The sequence below is a fragment of the Gekko japonicus genome, unplaced genomic scaffold (assembly GCF_001447785.1).
Source record: "Gekko japonicus isolate JY-2015 unplaced genomic scaffold, Gekko_japonicus_V1.1 scaffold2118, whole genome shotgun sequence".
Lineage (NCBI taxonomy): Eukaryota > Metazoa > Chordata > Lepidosauria > Squamata > Gekkonidae > Gekko > Gekko japonicus.
Genome location: NW_015164257.1, coordinates 26,203 through 49,353, shown reverse-complemented (window position 1 = coordinate 49,353; position 23,151 = coordinate 26,203). Strand labels below are relative to the sequence as shown.

At 45.4% G+C, this 23,151-nt stretch overlaps 1 protein-coding gene across 2 annotated transcripts; it reads left to right on the top strand.

Moving 5' to 3' along the window:
- Positions 1-859: 859 nt before the first annotated feature.
- Positions 860-15,461, top strand: ZC3H10 (zinc finger CCCH-type containing 10). Of its 2 annotated transcripts, XM_015408698.1 has the most exons (5): positions 860-1,032; positions 1,535-1,557; positions 3,024-3,324; positions 8,384-8,458; positions 12,927-15,461. In XM_015408698.1, the coding sequence occupies exon 5, from the start codon at positions 12,969-12,971 to the stop codon at positions 14,154-14,156; it is 1,188 nt and encodes a 395-aa protein (XP_015264184.1). In that variant the 5' UTR covers positions 860-1,032; positions 1,535-1,557; positions 3,024-3,324; positions 8,384-8,458; positions 12,927-12,968; the 3' UTR covers positions 14,157-15,461. The 2 variants fall into 2 exon arrangements, with proteins under 2 accessions (XP_015264184.1, XP_015264185.1); XM_015408699.1 differs by lacking the exons at positions 860-1,032; positions 1,535-1,557; positions 3,024-3,324 and adding an exon at positions 6,255-6,292.
- The last annotated feature ends 7,690 nt before the right edge of the window (positions 15,462-23,151 follow it).

Below are 23,151 nucleotides of genomic sequence, written 5' to 3'. Positions count from 1 at the left end.
CAACAACAAAAAGTTGTCAAATTGGCTTTTTGGGGCTGCAGCATGTGAATATATCATTCCTGGCACTTGAAAGTAAATGTATCACCCTGACCCGGATAGCCCAGGCACGCCCGATCTTGTAAGATCTCGGAAACTAAGCAGGGCCAACCCTGGCAAGTATTTGGATGGGAGATTGCCAAAGAATACCAGGGCCGGGGGCAGAGGCGGGCTGTCAAGCCACTGACTTCTCTGAACCTCCTCCGTGCCCCAGTAGAAGTAGCCAGAGGTCGCCATGATTTCCAGCCACGGATACACACACGTGCACAAAATAAATAAATTTATCATAATGGAATCATCCCCAAGGTATTTCTTATTTTATTTTTCCATGTTCCGCGCACTCCTGCAGTTATTCTGCACAAATCAGGACCAATGGTCAGCATGCAAAAGAGAGGGGCTGAAGTTTTTAAAAAAGCTTCCTCCAAAATGAATTTGCCAGGTTGGGCGTTTAAATCTATAATTCTATATAAACATCTGTATTTACAAATCTGTAAACTGCTGTACGCAGCGGTGTAGGAAATCCTTTTACTGCACTACTGAGTTTTGAAACAAACAACTTTTGGTGCCGAGGCTAGCTCTAGCGAATATTCGATGCAGTTAATTATCCTGTAGGAGGGATTTTAGCTATACGTCGTCGCAGCGTCCTGTACTTTAGACAAGCAGTTGCGGCAAACACTGCTCCGCATCTCCCGTTTAACATTCAACATGGTGGTAGCGCGTATAATTAAAGAAAGCATGCGTCCCAACATATCCGTAAACTACGTGTCCCATCATCCAATGCGAATAGCGCTTTTATGACGTATAACTCCCCGCTCACAAAGAAGCCTATAAATACCAAGCGACGGGCTTCGCAGACCTTTCCGTTGCTGCTGCCACCGCCATCTTGAGTGGAAGGTGTCTGGCGCGGTGTCGTTCATCCGCGGCCATCTGACTACAGCTCTGCTCCCCCTTCTTGGGGACTGAGCCGGGGGGAACGACCCCAACATGAGAGCTAAGGTGAGCGGACAATTGGGTGGGTTATCGCGTTGGGCTGTAAATGTGGGCCCCTTGGGCCTACTTGCACGGACAGGCCGCCTTTTCGGCTAATGGCCTTGATGTGCTTGTGGAGCTATAACGACGGGATAGAGGATCTGCAAAAAAGAGGTGCTGGTGGGGTGCAGAACTCCTTCAAGAGGCCCAGGTTGGGCACTAAGATAATGGGGAGGAGGTGTCGTCAAATATTTTGGGTTCTGGAGGCAATGCGATGAGGGAAACTGGCCTGAAATGTTGAGTTTGGACGTCTGTGTAATTGCTCTGAAATGGCGGTCTTGTTTGGGGGTCCTGGGCAAACACTGGATGGAGACGGAGTGCGAAATGCATGCTGAGGAAGTCCAGCAAAACCAGCAGGGCCGTTGGGTAGACTATGCCTAGTAATTTCAGTTAACGCAGTAGGTATTGGATTCGCATGATTTGGTGCTGGCAAAAATGCTGACTTTAGCTTTCTTTCCCTTTTCCCTAGTGGCGAAAGAAGCGTATGCGCAGGTATGTGAATTCATGTTTATTTCACTTTCAGTGATATCTAAAAAACAGTAGGGTGGGGAAGAATGGCTAGCTTTCTGAAGTCTGTTAATAATTTTGCTGTAGGACAACGATGTGCCTGGTTATCTTAAAATTATGTAGTAGTAAACCTTGTAGCCTGCAGTGCTATCCAAGGTTAGAGGACCAAGATAGAAAATAATGTAAAGAGCTTATGGAATCCTAGTTGTATGAGGGAACATTGTACAGTAGGGATAGTTATGCAAGACTGTAGCTGCAGTTCAGAAATTCTAAGCACAAGAATGCCAGTGAATAGTCCTATTGGACAAACAGTATGCTCACACATCTAATTTATGAATACCACCCAGGCATGAGTGTGATAACAGTAATCTTAGCCAAAGCATTTACTTAATGTTTTCTTCTTTAGTCCTGATTCACTCTTAATTTTGGACACAGTCCCTAGTGCTTTCTATCTGCTCTTGTTCCCTACAGGTTCATGCTTTGTGCACTCTAAGGGTCATAGCTTCCAAAACATCAAAATTGGTTATTGTGAATTCTGTGCTTGTGCAGTGCACTTCACGCAATTGTTGATGAATGTAAGAAATATCTGTAGTTGAGACATTAGATCCGTGATGATCACTCACTGGTCCAGGAGCCGCATGTGGCTTTTCGATATGCCCACCTGTGGTTCTTCTCAGCATTGCTACAAAATGTGGGAACTGCCCTATGTTTCAAGAAAGTGGTTGGTAATTGGTTTCCACCTTGAAACAGCCGCTGCTGTAAGCCTCCCTAAAGTGCAGGCCTCATGCTAGGGATGGAAGTAAATGTGGGTCTTTTGGTTGAGGGTAATTGCCAATTTGGCTCTCCAAGCTGTGGAGTGGGTATCACTGCATTAGATGTTAATGACAAGGCAGAAACTGAAATGCTGATAAAAGATTTGTTCCATTGTAACTTTTCAAATAGCGCTAGTAGTTACCCATCAACTTTAGTGAGGAATAAACTGCTGTTCACTCTTTGCTTCATGTGCTCCCTTCCCCAGAAAAGTCTGTAACAGTATGTAACCGTTTCCACTTACAAATTAAAGGCTTGAAGGCAAGGTGGTGGGCAGAAATGTGGGGAGGAAGGACACATGTTGCCTCCTGAACTGCCCCTTTGAAAGTAATTTTTATTGGCTTTTTCCTTATTACTGGTGGATGTAGTTAAACATGGAATTACTGCTCTGGCTTAAGCTTTACAGTATTGTATATCTTACAGTTCATATGTAGATACAAAGACTGAGCCTCTGTTTCTGTGCTTGAAGGCTGTGATTGCAGAGAAATCTGCAAGTAGATGGGGTGAATTGACTGGTGGGTAGCTGAAAATATACTGCCACCCCCACTTTTTCCTGAAAGTGGCCAGAGCACCAGTCAAACTGCCACATAGGAACAATGTTATGTTTAGTACTGACAGTTAAATAACATTATCTCTTATAGGCTGAAGCGCAAAAGGAGAAAGATGAGGCAGAGGTCCAAGTAGACATCTCCTGCAGTGCTACTGAAGCTGCAGAGCAGAGCATGGAATGGTGGAGCTTGGGAAGCTGACTTCCAGACAAGGCCTGCTATTTGATGCTACTGTTAGAAGACTCCTTGCTTATCTTCAGGAACTTCCATCTTGAAGCCTAGGAGCTGTGATCTGTAATGGGTGCCAGCCCTCAGCTTTACTATTCTGGACTGGTTCTCTTCTTTGCGGCTTGATGTAGTGACTGTATATAATAAAACCCATTTTGGGAATTCAGTATGTCATCTTTTTTTTTCCACTACTGAATGTTGGATATTTAGTAAAAGGTTTTGATAAGACCAAAATGTGACTTCTGGTCGACTTTAATGTGACTTGAGAATTTAATCATCAGCTGTTGCCATACTAAAATAGCGATTCTCAGCATTTGCTACCATAGTGACTACATTGATGTCCAAGCACAAGAATGAGGGTGATGGGAATTCATTCCTCCGTGTTGAAAGTGAGAGGTGTTCCTGTTTTGCAAAAACCTTTAGAATGAAAGTCTTCCTTTCAGTTGGGCCAATAGCCCTTTACAGACTTGAAGTGTTGCTCACCTATATTTGGCCTATGTGTAGAGGTTACTGTTTCTAAACTCACAGATACCTTTTAATTTTCCAAGGGATGGGTGTTGCCAAGTTATCTAGCTGGTTTTTTTGCAGGGGGGGACGACGACTACACTTTTTTTGCCAAATAAGTATGGTTACCCAAGCATTTTGCAGGATAAGTTAATGCTATCTTGGAACTGTAAGAGTTGGAACAGTAGCTGGTTTTCTTACATCACTGGTTTTCTCACTTTGTTAACAATAAGTTCTAGAAGTGAACAGAATCTGTAGGCTGTCCATATTCAACAGCTTTCATCCAGGACAAAATTGTGCTTTGGAACCACAATAAGCAATATCTGTGTCTGGCAGTTCTAATGTGGTAGAACATAGGGACTGCATAAAAGGTAGAAGCCATACAAAGGCTGGCTTCATATCCACTGCGCTTGCCTAGTGACTCCCTTTTATGGTTACCATGGCAAGGTCTTAGCATAAGAATCCTGCTGGATAAGTCTGTTGGTTAATCTAATTTATTATACTGTTTTCCTCAGTGGCCGAACAGAGGCTGAAGCCTTTCCCTAGTTTCCTCAGCTGGGAATTATAGGCATACCCAGTTTGGTGAAGTGGTTAAGTGCGCGGACTCTAATCTGGGAGAACTGGGTTTGATTCCCCACTCCTCCACTTGCACCTGGCTGGATGACCTTGCGCAAGCCATAGTTCTGTCAGAGCTGTCCTTGAAAAAGAGCAGTTTCTGTTAGAGCTCTCTCAGCCCCACCTACCTCACAGGGTGTCTGTTGTGGGGAGGGGAAGGGAAAGGAGTTTGTAAGCCGCTCTGTGGCAAAGGGCAGGGTATAAATCCAATCTCTTCTTCTACCCTTCTAAACCTAGCTGTTGTAGTTATAGCTAGCAATAGTAATTTAATAGTAATTTAAACTGGTGGCCTGGTTGCAGTGATTTCTACATGTTAATGAGTTTTGTGAAAAAGTGCTTTCTTTTGTTAGTCAATTTACTACCCATCAACTTCATAGGATGCCTCTGAGTTCTAGTATTTTTTAAAGGTTTGTCCATTACTACACTAAATTTGAAAATTAGAAAGCTTGTATTTAAGGGGCTTATGCCACCTCATCAGAGTCATAAGTTATCAGTATGAAAACACATTTTAGTGGTATTGGTATTTTTGGTGTTACCATTGACCAATTTTGCTGAGCAAGAGCAAGCACTGACCTGGATGGCTAAGGCTAGCCCGATCTTGTCAGATCTTAGAAGCTGCTTGGATGGGACACCACCAAGGGAGTCCAGGGTTGCAGTGCAGAACCAGGCAATAGCAAACCACCTTTGTTCATCTGCTGCCTTGAAAACCTTATGGGATTTCCATAAGTTGGTGACTTGACAGCACCTTTTGGGGGGTATTTTAAAATATTTATTTCATATGTGTGTGTGTGTACCTGGATGTTCTCCTGCCAAACTAGCAGTTCGAAAGCAAAAAAGTTGCAAGTAGATAAATAGGTACCACTTCAGTGGGAAGGTAACAGCGTGCTGTGCACCTCGGCGTTTAGTCATGCCAACCACATGACCACGGAAATGTCTTCGGACAGCGCTGGGTCTTTGGCTTGGAAACAGATGAGCACTGCCCCCTAGAGTCGGATTCGACTAGCTTTCGAGCAAGGGAAACCTTTACCTTTACTTGCCTGGAAGTAGTCATAAGTTATCAGTATGAAAACACATTTTAGTGGTATTGGTATTTTTGGTGTTACCATTGACCAATTTTGCTGAGCAAGAGCAAGCACTGACCTGGATGGCTAAGGCTAGCCCGATCTTGTCAGATCTTAGAAGCTGCTTGGATGGGACACCACCAAGGGAGTCCAGGGTTGCAGTGCAGAACCAGGCAATAGCAAACCACCTTTGTTCATCTGCTGCCTTGAAAACCTTATGGGATTTCCATAAGTTGGTGACTTGACAGCACCTTTTTGGGGGTATTTTAAAATATTTATTTCATATGTGTGTGTGTGTACCTGGAAGTTCTGCCAAACTAGCAGTTCGAAAGCAAAAAAGTTGCAAGTAGATAAATAGGTACCACTTCAGTGGGAAGGTAACAGCGTGCTGTGCACCTCGGCGTTTAGTCATGCCAACCACATGACCACGGAAATGTCTTCGGACAGCGCTGGGTCTTCGGCTTGGAAACAGATGAGCACCGCCCCTTAGAGTCAGATTCGACTAACTTTCAAGCAAGGGAAACCTTTACTTTTACTTGCCTGGAAGGCTGGCACCCCTATTTGACCCAGACTTGCCCATAATTTGCCGCGTCCGCCCTGGGAATACACTAGGAAAAGGGTAACAAACGGTGTGAATCAAGAACCCCTTTTTACGACTACGAGAAAGGATTTCAGCATGCAAAGGCCCCCTCTTCGATAGAAGACCCTTAATGACGCCTTGCAACGCCGAAGAGAAATAATCTTCCATTCTCGCCGGTCTCTGCTGCTTGTTTATGGGCGAACATGGCGGAGGGCGAAACGGTGTCGCGTTGCCACGGCAACCACGGCGCCGGCCCCTTTCAGCCCTGCCGGTGGCGGAAGGAGCATAGAGTGCTTCCGGTGGAACTGGGAGAGGGAGGAAGTCACGCCGGAAGGGGTTGCGCTTTGTTAGGAGCCGAGGAGGACGGAGTGAGGGTGAGTGAGAAGCGGTGGGGGCTGGTAACCCACTCTGGGCTGCTGCTTCTTCCGTCTCGGGGTTTCCGCATTCCCACGTTTCCCCGGGCGTGAAAGAGCTCCCGGGCTGTTGGCGTCCCCGCCCCCTAGAGGCGTTCAGGCCCCTCCTTGGCATGTCGCCGTCCTGGGCCTCGCACAGATCGAGCTCCCGGGCTGCTGCTGGTGGGCTCCCTGCTTCTTCTCCCATGGCCTTTCCCCCTTGAAAAGTGTCTCCGTGTTGGCTGGCGGGTTTCGGGTCTGAGACTGTAGAATTCAGATCGGGCTGGAATAGTTCGGTGAAGGACGGAGCAGCAGATGAGTAATAAAGAGCGAACAGAGGTGCTCAGAGACCTGTTACTCCTGGGGTAAATCGCGTTGTCACCTGCCCTAGTGGGATGCAGCCTTCCCAGTGATCCCGGAGAAGCTATTTGTGCATTTAGTTTTCGCAGTGTGTGTGAGAGAACTCTTCTGATTTAAAAGAGTACTGGTGGGGGGGGAGCAATAGTTACGATTCATGTAAAAACGTGAAATAAAACTATAAAGTGCACTGAAGCAAAACAATACCATCAGTTATTGTGATTTTGTGTATAACCAAACCCATAATAAGTGTGTACGCGTTACCATTCCCTAAATATGGGTATTTTCTCAGTGGGTGGATAATTGCTGAGAAGTGGTTTCCCAAAGGCTCTGCTTGTCCCCATCGTAGCCGCAAGTAGATGGCAGAGAGTAAGAGAAAGGAGTGACGGGTTTATGTTGGGAGTCAGACAGTTGAATGAAACATCTTGAGTGTGAGTGTAAACTTCTTTCTCGGGGGATCTGTTGTGGAACAGTGAATGTGCAGTCCTGTAGGAGTGCCTCTTTGCTTCCACCTGTGCTCTGTTCCTGTAAATAAAGCAAATGTTACAAAACTGCCATAAGACTCCCAGTGCTTTCTCCTCCAAAAGGAGCTGTCCCCCAGAACTTTTTACGGCTTGAAGGAGAATGTGTGTAACCATTATTTACGTAAAGGTAAAAGGTAAAGTGCCCCCTGCTCGAAAGCCAGTTGCGGTGCTCACCTCCGTTTCAAAGCCGAAGAGCCAATTTATGTAGGCTTAGGTAAATCAACAGTTTGTTGTACTGCAAAATAGAGACGTAAGGCAACCAATTTGTGAAGTTTATAGGAACATACAAGTCGTAAGTCATTACAAGATCTGGAAGATGTGATGCTGGTTCTGTGCAGAAGGTATTTTAAAGAAGGATAAATCACCTTTTGCTTAGTGTGTGAAGATATGTCATCACAGAGACTAACTTCATTTGAAAACACATTAAACTAAGTAGTAAAGTTTGCTGCCTTTCTTTAGTGATTCAGTAAACTGGTAGTTTACACGCTGTGTTCCTAGGAGTCAAGGAGTTTTGCAGATTAGTGGGATATTTCAAGGAAGTTGTTACTGGTGAATGAGCTCCTTTGATGGCCATGTCTTCTACTGAGTTTGTTGTATACATTTTCAGTTTGGGTGGAATAATTCACAGCATGCCTCACATAAATGGAGAATGTCCTACAGTGTGTTCCAGAAATCCTTGCAGTGCAGAAAAGGATTACCCCAAAACAGAAAAAAAAAATTCAGTTTCCTCTTGAAAGTAGATATAGTGATGGAAAATGTCCTGATCTCTTGAGATTGTTTACATCTAGGGGTTATTCAACTAAGTAGTAAAGTTTGCTGCCATTCTTTAGTGATTCAGTAAACTGGTAGTTTACACGCTGTGTTCCTAGGAGTCAAGGAGTTTTGCAGATTAGTGGGATATTTCAAGGAAGTTGTTACTGGTGAATGAGCTCCTTTGATGGCCATGTCTTCTACTGAGTTTGTTGTATACATTTTCATTTGGGTGGAATAATTCACAGCATGCCTCACATAAATGGAGAATGTCCTACAGTGTGTTCCAGAAGTTCTTGCAGTGCAGGAAAGGATTACCCCAAAACAGGAAAAAAAATTCAGTTTCCTCTTGAAAGTAGTAGTGAGGGAAAATGTCCTGGTCTCTTGAGATTGTGTACACCTGGGGGCGATTTCATGTATTGCTCTTTCTTTCTTTCTGTAGCACTTGGGACAATTCAAGGCTGAAACCTCGCAGTAACCCACCTTGGCATGTATTTGAAAACGCTGCTTCATAAAGGTAAAGTCGAACTTTGGGTGCTATTGCTTCTTCTTTTGAAGGATCTGTTGGTGTCAGTTGTTAAAATATTTTTGGTCTTCAGGAACTTTACTGTTGTTATTTGGAAATGACTGCCTGCTTGGGAAGTTCCTGAAGCTTCTAGTGAGGGAAGCACTTGCCACAAAAAGTGTGTGTTGTGTAGGAGAGTTTTGTGTGCCCTCTCCCTGCTCAGTTTGTACCACCAGAGCTTACTCCCAGAATACTCTCATCGTGTGAGGGTTCAGTATAGGTTGAATCTGTGGGTGTAGAATTTGCAGATTTAATACTTTTCTACTACCACAAATCCTGCAAATCCAAGTTTCAATTTTCAGCCATATTTTTTTCTATACAGAAAGTATAGGAGACTTCTTTAGGAGTTTTATTTCACATGTTTTTAACTTGTGAAATACTGTAAAAACCCAAACCTTCAGTTGGATTAGGGTTTTCAAAGTACTACTTCATAAATAAAGATGCCATGTTACAAACTGCTGTCAGTGTTGACTCTGTCTGTGCTTCAACATAGGTATAAAATCTTCTTGATTTCAGAATACAAAGGAACCTGACTGTTTCAGCTCTTCAGCTGATCATCAGTGCTTCCATGCTCAGTAGTACTTAGCTGTAAATGGAAATATAGTGCATTGATGAAGATGAAGAATTGTCACAGTCTTAAATTTGAGATCTATCCAAGTTCTCTGTGTATGTGTGAGAGACAGATTCGTCAGTTCATAACAATTCATTGCACTGTAGCATCACACTGCACTCACTCACTGTTCTGAAGAAGTGAGCAGTGACTCATGAAATCTCATACCCTGCCACATATTTTGTTAGTCTTTAAGGTGCTACTGGGACTCTTGCTCTTTTACACTGCAGTCTAGTGTAGTAATATGAGGAACGAGAGATCATATTGCCAACATTCGCTGGATTATGGAGAAAGCAAGAGAGTACCAGAAAAATATCTACTTCTGCTTCATTGACTATGCTAAAGCCTTTGACTGTGTGGATCACAACAAACTATGGCAGGTCCTTAAAGAGATGGGAGTACCAGACCACCTCACATGTCTCTTGAGAAACCTGTATAAGGGCCAAGAAGCGACAGTTAGAACCGGATACGGAACAACTGATTGGTTCAGCATAGGAAAAGGAGTACGACAAGGATGTATACTGTCACCTTGCTTATTTAATATATATGCAGAGTACATCATGCGAAATGCTGGCCTGGATGAATCACAAGCGGGAATTAAGATTGCTGGGGAAAAGATCAACAACCTCAGATATGCAGATGATACCACTCTAATGGCTGAAAGTGAAGAGGATCTAAAGAACCTCTTGCTCAGAGTAAAAGAGGAGAGCGCAAAAGTGGGCTTGAAGCTCAACATCAAAAAAACTAAGATCATGGCATCCGGCCCCATCACTCCTTGGCAAATAGAAGGGGAAGCTGTGGAAGTAGTGACAGACTTCACGTTCCTGGGATCCCAGATCACCGCAGACTGTGACTGCAGCCATGAAATTAAAAGACGCCTGCTCCTTGGGAGGAAAGCGATGGCGAACCTAAACAGCATGATAAAAAGTAGAGACATCACCCTGCCAACAAAAGTCCGCATGGTCAAAGCAATGGTATTCCCAGTAGTCATGTATGGCTGCGAGAGCTGGACTATAAGGAAGGCCGAGCGCCGAAGAATAGATTCTTTTGAACTATGGTGCTGGAGGAGACTCTTGAGAGTCCCTTGGACTGCAAGAAGAACAAATCAGTCAATCCTCAAAGAAATCAACCCTGACTGTTCCCTGGAAGGCCAGATAATGAAACTGAAGCTCAAATACTTTGGCCACCAAAGGGCTCAGGTGGAGGTCTTTCACATCATCTAATGCCTGGTCCTTTCAACTGGAGGTGCTCGGGATTGAACCTGGAACCTTCTGCATGCCAAGCAGAAGCTCTTCCATTGAGCCACAGCCTTTCCTCATTTTCACTGAAGTGACAGTACTGTGTCTGTATTTGTGGTGTCACGTGATGAAATGTTCCGCCATGGGGGGGAAAACCGTCTGTGCATGGAAGTTTCAGGGAGAAGGACTTCATCCTAATGTCTTCTCTGGCATACTAGTCTGCTATGTGGAAGGATTCCTCCCCCTCCCCCCCAGCCCACATCTGCAGTCCAAAGAGGGATAGCTCAGACACACGTTTTCAGTGAGAACTAAGAAAACAGAATCCATGGCAGGGGCCATGAAGAGCAAGGCTAGCTCAGTTCTCAGGAGCTGTCACTGCTCTATAATCACCAGGACCAAAGGTAGCCCCTACCCTAATGGCATTTCTGAACGCATGCCCTTACTTTGTCCCCATATAAGTGAGTGGCTGCTGCTCTTTCCTATCAAGGAGAAAAGTAAACTGTGGACGCAGCGTTGCAGTGGGGTAAAAATCTGTCTGCTAACCCTTATGTTGTGAGTTTCAGCCAGTACTGGTGAGTGTACCATGAGAGGAGGAAAATGTTTTTCCTCTGCCCTCTTGAAGCAGCTTGAAGATTTCCTCCCTCCCCCACACTGACAGGTTTGGGAAGAACTTTGCCTCCTCCTCTCATGCGGCTTCTCAGTTGGAAGAAAGTAACCATCCCTGCCCAGGGGCCTTGTTCAGTTGGGGCAGGGGAACAGAAGTCAAGTTTGGAGCAGCAAGCCTGGGCATTTTGCCTATGAAGGCAGCCAGTGTGATGGATGATAAGGTGGTAAAGGGGTGGTGTGTGCAGGGGGTGGGGGACTCTTCATCCCTGCTCATCCTTCAGACTTGACGGGCCTTCACGGTGTGGACTTTATCTCTTTATCACATCTTGAGTATGAAATGAAAAACAGAAACTGGCTTCAAGAGGAGGAGAGGTGAAGTGCTGGATAATGCTTTCTTTCCCCAATCCAACAACAAGGTCCAGTGTGAAGAAGTTACTGGGGGGTGGGGGGGTGTTTCATACAGATGTGGGGTGTGGTTTGGCTCAGATGTGAGGATTATCTTGGGTTGGTCAGTCTGAGGATGGAAGATGCTCAGCTCATCACTAGCTAAATGTAATTTCTGGTGTCAAGAATGATTTAAATGTATGCCCTTTAAGAAGTTCGATAGAGGTAGTTCACAGGTTGATATCCGCCTTGGCTTGAGCCTTAAACTAAAATCCTTTTAGAGGGACAGATGCAGAGCTGTAGGTGATAGCTGCATTGTAGTGTCTAACCTGACAAAATTATGCAGATGCATACGCACATCATCACAGTCTTCCTATCAGTTCCCCTATTGCCACCTCTTTGTCCCCACTTGAGGAATCACCGTTATCAGGAAATCTGTTTATGGGTATGGCAGGGTGGCTAAAGTGACTTAAATACTAAATAATTCATATAGAGGGGTCTTGGATATGCCGGTTAATGTGTTTCGCAAAGCTGTCAGATCTTTTCCAGGCTGTCCCTAATAGACGTTAGCTTTTGAAAATCCCTATCTGAAATTTAGGATGGATTCTATTTTGTTGCAAGTCAGAAGGGTCCAGTAGAATATCCCTATTGCGCAAGTAACTTATTCTCAACTGCCAGAACCGTCAAGATCTAAGGCAAGCCCTTAGTACTGTCCCTAGATTTACTTCCTTTTCTCTGCAACAGGGATATTTCTAACGAGATCTGCTAGAATGTTACATTAAGGATGAGTGTTTGAGAAACTTCAGTATGCTGAAGGCTCATGAGGGACTCCAAAGGCTTTTAACAGTATCCTATAGGTTAGACTGGTATTTTATTTTTCTGCAGTAATATTTTCTTGATTAAGCATTACAATACTTTATTTAAATCACCTAGCTTGCAGGTTGTACATCATGGCCAATGTTCCCTCTAAGCTGTGGAGTCTTGTGAGCAAAAATTCTACTTTGTGAGCTGCTGGCATTAAAGTTGTGAGCGAGTGATTTGGCTACTGCTTAAATTAGTTTGCTCTGGAGCCATCCGTCCTGAGCGAAGTCAAAACTGTGTGAGACGGAGGCTAAAGAACTGTGAGCTAGCTCACACTAACTCAGCTTAGAGGGAACACTGATCATGGCCACCATCTATATTCTTAAGCAGTCTTATACATATGTGATTTTAGAAGTATACAGTTGAAGGAAGCCCTCAGTAAGAAACAGATTTGTGTGAACATTTGATAGAGGGGACTTCTACAATCATCAGGATAAATGAAAACTAGAGAACTTTTAAAATAAAAAATGCCCCAATATACATATCCACCTTGAATACAGTATTCAGTGCTGGGCACACCACCTCAGAAGGCAGAACTGGGAGAAAATATGGGGGGAATGAAAGTGGGCAGATGTACTGAAGCCCTTCTTTCCAAGTGAGGACCATTCCAGCCACTTTCCCCAGCAAATTCATGGGACTGTGATACTTAAATGCTTCTTGAACATTTCCCTTCTCTGCGTCTTACTTGATCTCTTCTCTCTCCTCTCCCTTCCCCATGAAGCCGCCTGATCCTGGCTGCCAGCCCCACGGGGTCACGGAAAGAATGCCGGACCGCGACAATACCTACAACGGTAGCGGCAGCGATGAGGCAAGCGCCAACTCTGATGACATCTGCCGAGATTTTTTGCGCAACGTCTGCAAGCGGGGCAAGCGCTGCCGTTTCCGCCACCCCGACATCAACGAGGTGACCAACCTGGGAGTTAGCAAGAACGAGTTCATCTTCTGCCACGACTTTCAGAACAAAGAATGCGTCCGCATCAACTGCCGCTTCATTCACGGCACCAAGGAAGACGAGGACTGCTATAAGAAGACCGGAGAGCTGCCCCCACGCCTCCGCCAGAAAGTGGCGGCCGGGCTGGGCCTTTCCCCGGCCGATCTTCCCAACAGCAAGGAGGAAGTGCCCATCTGCAGGGATTTCCTGAAGGGGGATTGCCAGCGTGGAGCCAAATGCAAATTCCAGCATCTGCAGCGGGATTTTGAGTACGATGCCCGGGGGCTGACTACTCGGGAGCAGGGCATCACCACGCCTGTGCGGCGATACGACCCTTACGACCCCATGTACGATTCTGACCGATGCTATGATGATCACGATCCTGTGCTCAAGAGGCGGAGGGTGGACGGGCTCCACTTTGAGACTTACGAGTACAACTTTACCAGTCCGCGCACGGTGGAATACCGGCTCCTGGAAGAGGAGAACATCATGCTCCGCAAACGTGTAGAAGACCTCAAGAAGCAGGTCAACAACCTCCTGGCCACCAATGAAGTCCTCTTGGAGCAGAATGCCCAGTTCCGCAACCAGGCCAAGGTGATGACGCTCAGTTCCACAGCCACGCCCACGGAACAGACTCTGGCGCCCACGGTTGGCACAGTCACCAACTACAATCACAGCATTGCCCAGACCCACACCACCCTGAGCAGCCAAGCTCTGCAGCCACGGCCTGTTACGCAACAGGATTTGGTGGCTCCAGCTGGTGCGCAGGCAGCACCGCCCAGCAACGCAGCGCCCCCTATGAACCCCGAGATCACCCCCTTGTCGGCAGCTCTGGCTCAGACCATTGCCCAGGGGATGGCCCCACCAGTCTCCATGGCACCCGTGGCCGTGTCAGTGGCACCTGTGGCCGTGTCAATGGCACAACCACTGGGGGGCATAACCATGAGCCACGCCACTACGCCCATGGTGACGTACCCCATAGCCTCACAGAGCATGAGGATAACAGCCATGCCTCACTAGTCCCCTTCCTGAGGGAAGTGACCTCATTCAATATATGTTGCCCCCTAGGTTTGAGGGGGGGAAATCACTGCTAGGATCCATTCCTATCCTGTGGAAGGTGAACTACACAGCAGAAAGAGGCTGGCTTCAGGTGTGGATCTGAAACCCACCAGAACTCTCATCTCTACACACAAAGAAGGACACTAGCTTGGGTGGACATGAGACTTTCCCTTCTCACACACACAGTGGCCGGGCTCAGGGATGACTGGATTAACAAAGCAATTTAGAGGGTGTAGTAATTGCATAGCCTTTGTCTCTACCTTGTATCTCTTTTGCAGCTCTTCCATTATCACGAAGTCACCAACCAGTCTCTTTCGGAGTTTAGTAACGGAGTTTATTATCTCTCTGGTGGAAGCATTGCACTCACACACACAGACACACACAGTCCATCCTGTGCTGGCCCGGAGGGAAGATGTGGGTAGGCTTTCCCTTTGCTCAGTCAGATGTGGAGAGGAAAAAGGGCTGAAAGGCTGCTTGTTCCCCAGAGAGCAGAGGCTAAGGCAGCCTGTGTTATGCATATTTGGGCAGCTTTAAGGCAAGGATCCAGGCTCCTGGGTATAAATCTCCCCCCCCTCCCCGCTCTGTTACAACAGACAGAAAAATTAGAACTGGCAGCAGAAGGGAGAGGTAAATCCAGCCATTTCTTCTGGCTTGATTGGGCCTTGAGTCTAGGAATACCAATCATGACCCTAAAAGGAATGGGTTAAATATGCTCCCTTACTGAAATAAGCCAGGTTGAGATGATTGTGGGTACAACAGAGATGGCACATTTTGTATTAATTCCTGGGTTTCTCAGAATTCAGAATGAAGTGGCAGGTTGTCTCCAGGCCAAACCAAGGATGAGCAGCGTTATTTCCCATTGACACCTGCAGGAGTATGATGTGCCTTGTGAGCCCCCAGTAGTCTCCCCCTCTCTTGGGCTTACCACTGAGGTTTTTGCTGCTTCCTGCCTGTAGTTCCTGTCTGAATTGCTCGCATATACGGGGACTCTGTAGGCCTTTGTTGGGGGTTTTTTGGTAGGGGCTTCCCTGCTGTATGTCACTCCTTGCTCTCATTTTTTTTTTAAAGGAGATACTTCTGTCAGTGTCGTTCTTTTCGTTGTGAATTTCAAGCTCATCCTTGGGTCTGAAAGTAACTTTTTTTGCATTTCCCCCGTTCTCCTTGGATTGGTTTTTTTTAAAGATGTTTTAAAAGGAAAATGTTTCACGACCCAGCTGTTTCTACAGTTCAGTGTAAAGGTTTTCAGCTATTAAAGCAAATGTACAGTCCTCACTAATATGACCAGTGTTGACATAATTGTTCAAACTGTGTGTGTGTATAAAATGTGTTTATTTTGAAAAGTTCTGCGTATGCAATTCAGTCTTCAGCATGCATTTGTACAGCTTCTGGAAATGGTTGTGGGATGCAATGAGACAAAACGTGAAGACTGTGGATGAGGAGGGAATCCATCAGATTTTGTTATCGGGTAAAATCTTGGGAGGGGGCATAGGCTCCTTTTCACTTTAGGGGGAGCTGTATCCCCTGAGGTTGGCCCTGGGTGGATGTCAGTGGATCACTAACCAGCCTGCTATTGAACAAAGGCTATATCCCTTTTACTTCAATATATGTCAGGTGGAGCCAGCAGTGGGAAATCCATGGATGACGGGGTTTCATACGCATCTTAAACAAGGTATTTTAAGATGCATCCACTCACAATCAACAAATCCTGTAACTTTTAATTGGCTGGAATACCTGCAGTAACTGGGACCTGAATCTTCTGGTGACTGCACCAGCTTGTATCTTTGCTGCCACCCTGCGGTTGCAAGAGGGAAATCCTGAATCCTGTTTGTGAGGTGGGTTAGAGCTGCTCAGACTTCCATCAAAAGAAAAAGAGCAAATCAGTGCCCAGGACTTGGATTAGAACCACATATTATGTCAGTGTTAGTAATCTGATAGCCTTTGATGTAGGGATTCACTGTGTCTCTTGCCGTACCATGTGTCAGTGTAACCAGACCTAAATAGCCTCCCATAGATGAGCCTCTGTTTGTTTGTTTATTTTATTAGATTTTTTAGTCACTCCTCACCCAAAAGGTCTCACAATGACTTGCATTAAAACCATATAAGTTAAAAGCAACGTAAAAATAGATTACAAATATAAAACATTAAACTGTTAAAATATGTGGCAAGTACCACACCAGTAATAAAAACAACCCAAAATAACAACACTTTGAGTGTTTTAGATGCCCTCATACCAGTGATAAAACAGGTAGTTTCTTGATGTACAGAAAGGCTGGGCAAAGCGTGCTGCAAGGACTGATCAGCCTATAAAGGGGTTATCCAAGCAGACGGTCATGTAGGACAAGGGGGAAAATGAAGCTACCAATAGCTTATTAGCTGCTGTGGGATAGCTTGTGCAGCACATGGAAGACCCAAGAATATGTTTTCAGAGGTTCTCTAGGCTTTTAAGAAAAAGCTTTTATTTTGTAGAATTTTTCTCTCTGCTGCTTAGCTGTTGGTTTCATTTCTGGTACTCTTCTTAGTCCATGTTCTGTTTCTAGGATAGACCAAAACTTGGAAACAAGTTGTGTTGAGGGGAGTAGCTCAGGATATTTTTCATGATTCTGAAGCAGCTATCATTAAATAAAAAGTTGTAGCCGCTGGTATGTGTTACAGCACACCTTTGCTATAATTTGTGTCCAGTTCTGCACACAAAATACACTGTATATCAAATATGAATGATGCATTCTTGTATTTCAAGCTTTGTTTCATTTAAATGCATGGAGGTGTTTATTGAGTCCCTACTCATAAGTTGAAGTGAGGTGAGGCTTTTAAAAAAGTCATACACCAATCATTATTTTGTACTTGACTATTTATGAGTATATACATTTTTGTAGAAAAACAACCCTTGGAGTCAAATCTCCTGAGTTTGTCTGCATTGAAAAGGAAGCTTGAGTGATAAAACAGTTGCCAGCTGTCAATTTTAAACAGTATTGTCCAGCAGGGTTGTAGGAGCTAAGGCAGAACCTATGGAAATCCAACGGGTATGGAAACTTGGTAGAGTTTGGCAGAAACTGGAGTCTTTGACTTTTCTAACGTCCTGCTTATTTATTTCTCAGGATTTATACCCTGCTGATAGCTCTTCAAGGTGACTAACAAATAAGTTCAAAGAAGAGACAACGATTTTCATCTTCTCATTACTAGCAGCAGGACACACAAATTGGCAAGTGTGAAGCCCTTCCCTCCACTTATATCTTCTAGGCAAGTAGTTGCTTGAGAGGCTGAGTTATCTAACAGAAGTGAGAGGCATCAGGCAAAAGTAATGTACATAAAGTCTTGAGAGCTAAGTGAACAATTGGTGGTCAAAGACTTAGAGCTGAAAGCCAAGGAGATCTGGGGCTAAACCTCACATATGGCTGTGAACTGATAGTATGGTAGAAATGGACAGGGAAGGGAAGCCACTCTGTTGTGGGGTCATGGTGTCAAAGAACAAAGGCTTGCTTAGTCCATAAGCTGAGTGGCACCTGTATTTTTGCAAAGAAGGAAAGTACTGTCAGGAGTAAGTTTCCTACCCATGTCTGGCTGTGATGGGAAGAGAAACACCTGGTAAAGTTATTCTCTGAAACTTCTAGAGCAGGTGAGGACAGACTTTGTGTCTTGGAGCTACTTACCTTCCAAGGCAGTTAGAAAAAATTATCAGTCACAAAATGGTGGCTCAGGAGGTGGAGCCAGTCACAAAATGACAACTTGGTGGGCTGATCTAGTTACAAAATGGTGGCTCATATAAAAAATAGCGTTTCAGAGCTGGTCTGCAGTGTTCTGGTGAGGAAACCTGCACTCTGCTGTTGTGCCCAAGTAACCTGCCCCCCATAAGTTGCCATTCAGGGGAAAATATACGCTGGAAGAGGCAAATAGCTTTGATGCAGGGGGAAAGGTCAATAGCACTCTCCCTTCTCTGTCCAAAGAAAGGGTGTGTGTGTGAAGATGTTCAGTTTTTGATAGCTTATTCGTCAGTGGCGGCTCCATTTTACAGGCCCTGCAGAACTGTAAGAGGTCCCGCAGGGCCCTGATGTCTTCCGAGAGCTCATTCCACCAGTGTGGAGCCACCACTGAGAAGGCCCTAGCCCTGGTGATGGCCAATCTAGTGTCTTTCGGACCGGGGAGAGTCAGGCGATTTTGCAACCCTGACCTCAGTGCTCTCTGAGGGACATATGGGGAAAGGCGGCCCCTCAGGTAGGCAGGCCCCCGACCATATAGGGCTTTAAAGGTCAAAGCCAGCACCTTGAAGCGAATCCGGTATGCTATTGGCAGCCAGTACAGTGCCTTCAGCACAGGCCGGATGTGATCTCATGTAGAGAGACCCATAAACAGCCTGGCTGCCGCATTTTGCACTAGCTGCAGCTTCTGGATTTGGGACAAGGGCAGCCCCATGTAGAGAGCATTGCAGTAGTCCAATCTTGAGGTGACCATAGCATGGATTACTGTTGCCAGGTCATTGCGTTCGAGGAAGGGAACCAGCTGCCTAATCAGCTGTAGATGGTTGAAGGCTGCCTTGGCAGTGGTGGCCGGGTGGGGAAAGGTGGCACGGAGGCTTCCGGAGGTCCCACGCCACCCGCCCCTCCCCGAGTCCTACCTGTCGCAAGTGGGGGACTCCTGGCTCGCTCCTGGAGTGCACGCGTGCATGCGCACCGTAACCACGTCACCCGGAAGTGATGCGACCATGCCGGGCATGCTGCTGGCGGGGCCACGACCATCCGAGGGAAAACCATAGAGTTTTCCTTCGGATGGTCGTGGCCCCGCCCCCAGCGTGCCCGCGTCACTTCCAGGTGACATGCACGTCACTTACTTTGGGGGTGGGGTTCCCCCCGGGACCCGATCCGCCGCCTGCGGGAAACGGGCCTCTTGGGGTGGGGGTTTCCCTGCCCCCTGGGGGGACTTGGCAAGCCTAGGTTTACACCAAGGGAAAATGTCAGTGGGACAGTTGTCTCCAGTAATAGTAGAATCAGGGCTCTTTTTGTAGCAAGAACTCCTTTGCATATTAGGTGACACACCCCTAATGTAGCCAATCCCCCAAGAGGTTACATTAGGGGTATGTCACCTAATATGCAAAGGAGTTCCTGCTACAAAAAGAGTGGTGGTGGCGGCAGCGGTGGCGGAGGAGGAGAAGATTGGATTTATACCTTGCCCTTCACTTGGAGATTCACAGTGGCTTACTTTCCCTTCCCCTTTCCCTTCCCCTTACCACAACAGATACCCTGTGAGGTAGGTGGGGCTGAGAGAGAACTCTTTTGAGAACTGCTCTTTCAAGAACAACTGACAGAACTATGGGTTGCCCAAGGTCATCCAGCAGCTGCAAGTGGAGGAGTGGGGAATCAAACCCTGTTCACCCAGATTAGAGTCCACACACTTAACCACTACACCAAAGGTGGAGAGGTGGTGTAAGATCTCAAATGACCTCACAATACAGAGAAATGGAGTTTCTTCCATCTTGGTTCTGCGAAGTTACTCCGAAATTAACACACTTGCAGAATAGATTTTAACATATTTTTTTACTCTTATAAAAAGGTATAATAAATTAATTTAGAATCAAATCCCAAGATTACTGTGGTAATGAATTTTGTTCAAGAAAATATGAATACAAATTATATGAATAGCAGAATATCAGAATATGAAAGCATAGCAATTATACCTTCTAACTAGACCCATTGGCCCCAATCCAGCTTTGACTGCTTTTTTAAAAAATGTGTTTACGGGTGTGGTCACATGGCAAGCTTGCTGTGATTTGTTCCTGCTATAGATTTGACCGGGATTTTTTTTTCCAGGTTGGGATGACCACACATCCCTCCCTGAACCACTTGCATCGCACAACGAGGCTCCGGGCACTGTTCAAATAACCACGCTACCGCTTGGGTGGCATGGCTTGTTTGTTTGTTTTAAAATGGCTTTGTGCATATACACATGGCCGAATTACTGCTCCCACTGGGACTCGCCGTACTCCCTTGTTCTTGCAGGTCCCCCCCCCCCCAACAGCAAGCAAAATTAACCGGCAACGTACAATTGAGCACTGGAGTCTATATGTGCGCTTGAACGTTTATACATTGAATTTATTCGGCGCAGAATTCCTCATGCGCACAATGACAGAAGCTTGTAAAAAAAAAACATTGTGAGGAGGAGATTCAGATGACCTAATTGTGATAATTGCAAGAGATGGCTGTCCAGATCGGTAAAATCGCAGATTCAAAGCACAAATATCCAGAAAGTACTTGATTTTCCAGGTGTAGGAAAACTCGCTAGGGAACTGGGAGGATTGTGCGAGTGAGCCCACTTCGGTGCAGAAGACAGATGCAGCCGTCTGATCAGCAATTTTAAATGCGAGAGAGAACAGTGGTGAAACCCGATCAAAATGACCGTGCGACCACGGCGTACATGTGACCAGTTGTGTCGGAAACTGAATATACTTGGATGCACATTCAACATCCTGTTTATGCATGTGAATTTCATTTGGTGGGTTGGAGCTTCAAACAGCTCTCTTACAAAGCTGCTTGTCACCTTAACAAAGAAAGTAAGGCTGCAATGCTCTATACATTTTGGCCAAGTCCCACTGAAATCAATTAGATTTACAAGTAACTACAGACACTGTCCATAGTAGATGTCAAAGTGTAGTGACAGGTCAGGGCAAAACAAAACACAAAATGCTGGGGAGTGAATCCTCAATGCCCAGGGTAATGAGCTGCCACCACTCCTCTAGCTAACCCTTCAGCTGAGGGACCAGGTCTCTAGCCCTGTCAGGTGTTAATCAAGACATCAGCCCTAAAAGGTGGGACACTTGCAAGTTGAGTTCTAAAACCAATTACTTTGGTAGCTGTAGTCAATGTAGGCCAAAGTACTGGGTTTAGACTGAAGCCCCCAAACCCAAATAACGCCACAGGAGTTTGATTAATAAGGTTTATTAAAATTAAAAGTGCAAAAGGGTACAGATATAAGAGCTGTGCACAGCAAGGAAGAAAATAAAATCTAGATGGCTGATCTAAAATACATGTACAGGCATTTTGGTCCTCTGACCCAGATGTTACCTGGCCAGACTGAAGGTAGAGACAGAATCCAAAACCCAGGAAGCAGGTGTTCCAGCCACACAAGTCCCAGCCTGTACAAAAGGACAACCTAAAGGAAGGTTCAAAGGTACAAGGGGTTGACCAAAAGGAGGTTCAAATCTCAGAATGAACAATACTTTATGCCAGTCTACCTGCAGCTGGCTTGATTTTGTTCCGCCAGTCAGGTGTGTTGCCAAGACACATGACCACATACTTCTGTAGCTGGCATATGCTCAAAGTCAACTACTTCATTCCTGCCCATGGATTAGGGTTGCCAACCTCCAAGTGATGACTGGAAATCTCCAAGTGATAGAGATCAGTTCCCCGGGAGAAAATGGCCACCTTGGAAGGTCTACTCTATGGCATTATACCCTGCTGAAGTCCCTCCCCTCCCCAAACCCCTCCTTCCTCAGCCCCCCCCCTCCAAGTATTTCTCAACCAGGAGCCGGCAATCCTATCAAGGTTCTTGAGCTAATGAGATGGAATTTAAGTGCAAAACTCCCTCCTGTTCCCTAGCCTTTTAACTCCTAGTCCCCATGATCTCATCTGCACCTGTGTCCGACTCCATCTTATTTGTTATTTCTCCTAAACCTGCAAGTCATCACGTTCCCAGAGAGAAGCCTTCTATAATTTTACTAGGCCCCAAAACCTGAACTAAAGTTTTAAAAACCAAGAAGAAATGGCTAGAGAAAGAACATAAGAACATAAGAGATGCCAATGTTGGATCAGGCCAAAGGCCCATCCAGTCCAACACTCTGTATCACACAGTGGCCAGAAATACCAGTGCCATCAGGAGGTCCACCAGTGGGGCCAGGACATTAGAAGCCCTCCCACTGTTGACCCCCCCGCCAAGCACCAAGTTTCTTGACAGTAGATTGTATATAAAACATCAGCCAGGATTCACACATGCCAGGCCTTGATGATTTTTTTTTTTTTGCTTTAGGAGCCAGCTCAAAAATTTAGGCACCAGATTCATTTTTTGGCCTTCAGGATTTTGTATTTTAACTACCATATTTTCTAATTATTGCTTTCACAAAATCTTAAGCACTTCACAATTCCTCATAATTTTATTCAAGCTCTAATAAGTGTTATGGTATATTTAAAAATGAGGTTAACCCTGGCTCTTGTTGTATTAAAATCATGAGTGACAGCAAGTCACAGCTTTCACAAATTTCACAAAATCTTAAGCACTTCACAATTCCTCATAATTTTATTCAAGCTCTAATAAGTGTTATGGTATATTTAAAAATGAGGTTAACCCTGGCTCTTGTTGTATTAAAATCATGAGTGACAGCAAGTCACAGCTTTCACAAACACATCTGTCCCTTATATATAAAGCCATAGTGGGGCCCAACGTTCCAATGCACACCAACAGTGTTTGGAGGCTTGAACTGTCAGTCAGAAGACGCTGGCTGGGTTGGCTGGCTGCTTTGTGTAGTCCCGCCCACGTCAGCCCTGGCCAGCATGTTCGGCTCAGTCTGTTCTGGGCCTCTGACAGGAGAGGACCATCTGCAGACTGAGCGCAGGGACGGGGCTTCTACGGCTGGGCTGCTTCAGCCCACTCTTCTCTGATTGGGCCAGCATTTCAAGGTCATTTGCATATGGAAGCTGATTGGACTTCACTCCATTCCACACCTATAAAGTTTTGTTGAAATGGTATACTGAAGATGAAACTGTAAAAGAACAAATGATAAAATGGGCAATTAATATGAATAAGGAAGTGACAATAGACTCGTGGGAATATTTGTGGAAGAATTCTATTAAGATATCGACTTGTACCAATGTAAGAGAAAATTGTTATAAAATGATGTATAGATGGTACATGACGCCAAAAAAAATAGCAAATATGAACCAAAATATGTCTAATAAATGTTGGAAATGTAAAAAGC